This window comes from Nomascus leucogenys, chromosome 25 (genome assembly GCF_006542625.1).
Source record: "Nomascus leucogenys isolate Asia chromosome 25, Asia_NLE_v1, whole genome shotgun sequence".
In the NCBI taxonomy this organism is placed as follows: Eukaryota; Metazoa; Chordata; class Mammalia; order Primates; family Hylobatidae; genus Nomascus; species Nomascus leucogenys.
In genome coordinates this window covers 20083056-20089055 of record NC_044405.1, presented here as the reverse complement: position 1 = coordinate 20089055, position 6000 = coordinate 20083056, and the positions used below count along the sequence as shown (strand labels likewise).

General features: G+C 43.5%; 1 protein-coding gene across 3 annotated transcripts in view; it reads right to left on the bottom strand.

Moving 5' to 3' along the window:
- Positions 1-305: 305 nt before the first annotated feature.
- Positions 306-6000, bottom strand: part of CLIC6 (chloride intracellular channel 6) — a 46453-nt gene continuing 40758 nt past the window's right edge. For all 3 annotated transcript variants that reach the window (XM_030806120.1, XM_030806119.1, XM_004092742.3), the window contains one exon: positions 306-468. In XM_030806120.1, coding sequence (XP_030661980.1) covers positions 307-468 — 162 coding nt within the window. In that variant the 3' untranslated portion in view covers position 306. The remainder of the gene's footprint in view (positions 469-6000) is intronic.

Here is a 6000-nt window from a genome sequence, read left to right as displayed (position 1 = left end):
ACCTAATTTGTTTTCAAACTTAAAGTGAAAAACACATGCCCTAAATATTATAGATTCCAATGTCAGTGAATGTCACAGATATAAATTAACATAAACTGGACAATTGGTGTGTCTAGCAACAGATACTGGTATATTCAGATATACAAGGGAGTTGACAATTTACAAGGCCATGTATCATTTGGGGTTGAGTGGATCCCACTACAGGTGTTATTTTGTGAAGGACTTATTTGGGGGAAATGCATAGAACACACCCTTTTCGTACCCTCGCTCACTCAACTGAGAAATAAGACAGAAAACAGCCCAGCTTCATTTCATTCTTTTTGCAACATCTGAATATGCGTGTTCAATCTCTTGATCAGCTGGACATGTATTTGTGAACTCATCTCTAGCATAAGCATTATTCAAGTATCTCCAGATGCCAGTCATTTCAGAAGGAAATTCAAAATCTCTGTACTTCTTGGCCACAATCTGAAAATGAAGAGAAAAATGATCAGTAAAGGGAAAACTTGCTAAGGTAGGCTCCCAAGTCAGATAGTCCATTCTTTTGAGGCATGTAATACATTTTTTCCCAGCTCCCCATGTCATCCTATAGTCATCCGGGCTACCTACCATGGCGTCTTGACTTGCATAGGGCCATCTTGGGTGTGGGGAGGGCTATAAAGGTCCTGGACCCACTACAGTGGCTGCACATAGTTCTGCCCACCAATTTGTCACAGACTGGCCTTGGGATCCGCTGGCACGAGTATGCTCTGGACTCTGGTGGATTTCTCCTTGTGTTGCCTGTTATTTCTTTCTATATGTTGTGCTACTGTGTTATTTGGTGCTATGTGAATAAAGATGCATGGTGGATCTGCCGTTTAAATGATGCCCTCTCTTCTTCCTACTTGCTGAACCTCACTTCCTCCAGTCCCAAACATCTGTGCCTGTTATTCCTCCTGAATGCCATCATGCTGCCACTAAGAGCATCATCTGATCCTGGGGCCTGCCTGTGTGGAGGAGAGATTCATGAACAAAGCAGATGCAAATACCTACCCTCGTGGGGACAGTGGGTGTAAGGAAAAAGCAGTTGAGAGATAGCACCATGAGGAACACAGTGGTGTGAGATGCTTCCTCTAGAAAGAGGAGTACAGTTGGGGAATTAGTCACAAAGATGTGCAGAACACTGGGGACTGTACCAGTTAGCTAGGGTTGCCATAATAAAGTAACACATGCTGGGAGGCTTAGAACAAGAGAAGTTTACTGATTCCTAGTTCTGGGGGCCAGAAGTCCAAGATCAGGGTCTCAGCAGGGTCATGCATCCTCTGAAGGCATTAGGGAAGGCCCTCTCTCCACTTCTGGCAGTGCCTTGGCTGTGCAAGCATAACTCCATCTTCACACAGCCTTCTCCCTGTGTCTCTGTTTCCAAATTTCCCCAGTTTGCAAGGATACTGGCCATCCTGGATTAGGTCCATCTCACTCCAGTATGACTTTATTTTAACTAATTACATCTGCAAAGACCCTATTTTTAAATAAGGTCACATTCTGAGCTACTGGGGGTTAGGATCTCAACACAGGAATTGGGAGGAGGGCACAATTCAACCTGAAATGGAGACCCAGAGCCACAAAGGCCAGTTGGGCTTCACTGCCTCCCGTCCCACTGGTTCCCAGGATGTCTGCATGATGCAGGCATGGGGTTAACGAGAAGATCTTTGGGACTTACTGCGCAGACTTCGGAGGCCAGCAGTCATTGATGGAATGTGACAGCAAAGAAGGACCATATAATTTTCAAAGAGCCTCCTAAATTGTTTGACACCTCTTCCTTGAATGCCAACTTCTTGATGCTCACGTTAAGAAGTCCGTTTTTCTTTTGTTTGTATGTACCTGGTTTTTCTTTGCCCATCTTTTTATTTTAACTTTCCTGAGTACATTGTTTAAGGCCATGTCTATGAACGTGACACTGAACTTGGTTTTCTGTCTTTCTTCTGTATGCATGTGTGTGTCCCCCTTTCTGGTCATTTAAAAGGTTTATGGTCATGTTAACTCTCCAGTGGTTTCCTATATAACTTTACATATATAGGAATTCTGTATTTTTTGATTTATCGAGTTTTTTTTTTTTTTTTTTTTTGAGACAGTCTCACTCTGTCACCCAGGCTGGAGTACAGTGGAGGATCTCGGCTCACTGCAACCTCCACCTCCCAGGTTCAAGCGATTCTCCTGCCTCAGCCTCCAGAGTAGCTGGGATTACAGGCTTGCACCACCATACCTAGCTAATTTTTGTCTTTTTAGTAGAGACAGGGTTTCACCATTTTGCCCAGGCTGATCTCGAACTCCTGGCCTCAAGTGATCCACCCGCCTCAGCCACCCAAAGTGCTGGAATTACAGGTGTGAGCCACTGTGCCTGGCCTTGATTTACTAATTTTAGATGCTGTCTGTTAACTCCTGATGATGACTAATGAGGGAATTTACGTATCTATGCTTCTTTCCATTTCTTCTCTCTTATCCTCCTTCCAATGGTGGTAACGACATAGTTTATTATCTTCTGACTCTATTCTGTCCGTATTAATTCCCACTGCTGTTTGGTCTTAGGACTAGTTTCAGATTTAAAGGGGTTCTCTGTTTAGGGCCTGTTCTTTTATTTCACACACCTTCTCTGTTTCTGGATTCTTACTTTGATTATGATTTTATTATTTCATCATAGAACAATTTTATGTTTTTTAAAAAAGAGACCAGAGATCTAGGTGAAAACGGTAATTGCCTAGATATAAAATTCTTACCTCACACATCATTTTCTTTAATTCTCTGTAGATGTTAAACCACAATTTTCTGATTTTTAATGGGTTCATGAAGACATCTGGGGCCAGTCTGAATTTCTCCCGTTTCAGTGGCTTTACTCTATTTCATTATTTTTATTATTATTACTGTTGTTGTTATTATAGTATTATTATTGTCTAGGTGCCAAAAAGGGTTGTTTTTTATTCTCAAAGCTCAGTAATGTATCAAGTATGTCTCAGTGTATTGATCTTTCTGGGGGCAATGTTTAACATGGCATGTCATTTAAACTAAAGATTCAGGTCATCCTTTAGTTGAAAGTAATTTCCCCATTGAACATTCTCTCTCTTTTTTTTTTTCCCTTTCCTTTTCCTTTTCTGTTCTCTTATTCCTGGTCATGTATATCTGGGATCTCTCTAATCACCTTTTTTGCTCTTCCCTATTTGATTTTAGATGATTTTCTCAGGCTTGTCTTCCAAATCACTGACAGCAAGGCTACAAACACATTCCACATACCACAACCAACTCTACAAGATGTGTGTGAATGTCAGAGGAAATCAATTTCAGCAATGTCTTCGTCTGTGTCTTACTACTTCTAACAGGACTTTTATTTCTGCAGTTCTTTTATTTGTCTTTACTTTTCTTCTTGAGCTCTTCCAGCCTGATTTCCATCCCCTTTGTGATAATATATTTTTGAATATCTTGTGTCCTGTCTTTGAGATTTTTCTCAAAAAACCCATATTCTCTTTCATTTCTTTGAGGCGGTAGAAAAATGTCTGTATGAAACGTTCTTTAATGTGCTGGAGGAGCAGTTCTTGATCATATATGTATTTCCCATCTGCCTTTTTTCTGTTTTTGTTTCTTGTCTTTATCATTCCTCCCCCACCCCCTCCTTTTCAATCAACTCCGCCTACACCAAGGTCTCACTGGCATTCTCTCTGGTATTGGCCATCTTTGAATGAGGCAGACCTACTGGACCTATCATTTGCTTAACAGCAGTGGGGAAGGCAAAGGGAGGGAGACAGGGCAGGTGGCCAACCAACTGGAATATGTGCTCCCAAGCACCTTGTCACCAACCACTGCTCTGCCCCAGAGAGACACATTAGAGTTGGGGTTAGGGTTAGGGTTAGGGTTAGGGTTAGGGTTAGGGCATCCTCCACTCTGAGGCTCACAGATTAGGCAGAAGGCCACTATGGCTAAAAACGAAGTTTGGGCAATTCACAGTCTCTCTCTTGACTGGTTGGGGCCTAGATTGTTTTCTCTGCTCAGCAGTCACAATGCAAAATGCCACTTCCCTCCTTTCCTCCCTCTTTACTTCCCCTCCAGATTGTTCCTCTGGATTAGGTGCTGGGTCACAGCCTAGAAAGATGGCATCTCTGTGTGGCTCCTCCTTCAATTCTGCCTCCTTAGAGATCTCAGCTCAACAATGGTCTCTAGAGGGAAGTTCCCCGATTCCCTCCTGGCCCACCTCATGCTCTAGGCCTCAAGCAAAGAAGTTTGAGTTGGGCATTTCAGGACTGTGTTCTTTACCTTTTGAGAAATCTGAACTTTGCTAAAGATACGGAGAAACATGTAATGGTTCTGTGGCTCCTCCCACTGAAAGAAGCTTCCTACTCTTTCAGTCGGTGATCTGTCATCCCTTTGTAGTTTTACAAAAGATGAAGCTAATACCCTGTTTTTATATTGTTTTTGCTGGGTTTCTGGCAGGGGAATAAATTATAAATCCCTTCACACTCTCATCTTTTACCATAATTCCCTTAGATTGATTCTCATTTCCTTTCAGAAGTACTCCATCCTGGAAGATCATTAAGCTATTGGGTATTGTGAGTGCTAAATGGCTTTGTAGATTTTGCTGCTGGGTCTTATAGTGGAGCTGTGAACTGCAATCTCACTCTAAAGCTTACCCTTTCTACTGAAATTTAAAATCGTCTTTTCTCATGGGAGCTAAACAAGGTGCCACGAATGCTCTGTGGCTGGGATATTTCTCCCCCTCTTCCTCAACTTTCATGTATTTCTGCAATGTTACGCTGGTCACAGTAGGGACTAAAAAGCATTTACCAAAAGGGACTCAATCAAAACACAACTACATAAATATCCTGTTAGAAGGCAGCTCCCAAATTTCACAGGTTTTGAGAGGTGGAGACGCTTTCATTAAATTTTGTATGTCCGTGGACTGGCAAAGCTATTGAAAAGACATCTGCCTAAGGGATCAGCAACCTCCTGAAGGCCTGCATTTCAAGTCAGTATCCTCAAGCACAAAAAGGAAGGGAGAAGAAGGGAGCAACAGGGCCAGCACTGAGAGGGGAAGAGGATAGAAAGAAGAAATGCAGGAAGACAAAGGCAAAAGAATGAAGCAGAGTCACCAGGGATGGCTGGGAGCCCACAGGAGCCTCAGCACCATAGACTGTGTGAAGCTAGCATGTAATTTATTTATTATTTATAATTTTCTTGACAGAATCTTGCTCTGTTGCCCAGGCTGGAGTGAGTGCTCACTGCAACCTCCGCCTCCTGGGTTCAAGTAATTCTCATGCCTCAGCCTCCCGAATGCATGGGACTTCAGGCGCACACCACCACACCTGGCTAATTTTTTTATTTTTTGTAGAGATGGAGTTTTGCCATGTTGGCCAGGCTGGTCTCAAACTCCTGGCCTCAAGTGATCTGCCCATCTTGGCCTCCCAAAGTGCTGGGATTACAGGCATGAGCCACTGCACCTGGCCATTAACTTGTAATTTCTAAATGCTAACTAAATGTGTTATTAGAACAAACAGTCCATGACTTATTTTTCCCGGTGTTTCTCCCATCTCCCCTACACTTATACCAACCACCTGGCTCTGGCCCTGGCAGGATTTTAATCATAAAAATGCCCCAGAGGCAGGCATGGGCTTCTTCCTGAGGTATCTGGAGCTGCTAAGGGCCAAGGACGTAGCAATCTCATCACAGCAATCACATTCAACTCCTGTAAGTGATAGTGCAGCTGGGAGCCCTGCTGTGCTGAGAAACAGCAACAGCTACGGAGTCCGAGTGTGGGGATATCCGCTTGGAGCTCCAGGGGTCACTCTTGGAAGCTCTGATTTACTAGCGCAGGCAGTGGATTGGGGACTTACATTTCTTTTTTGGGGGGGTTTTGTTTGTTTGTTTTTTTGAGACGGAGTCTTGCTCTGTCACCCAGGCTGGAGTTCAGTGGCGCCATCTTGGCTCACCGCAATGTCTGCCTCCCAGATTCAAGTGATTCTCCTGCCTCAGCCCCCCAGG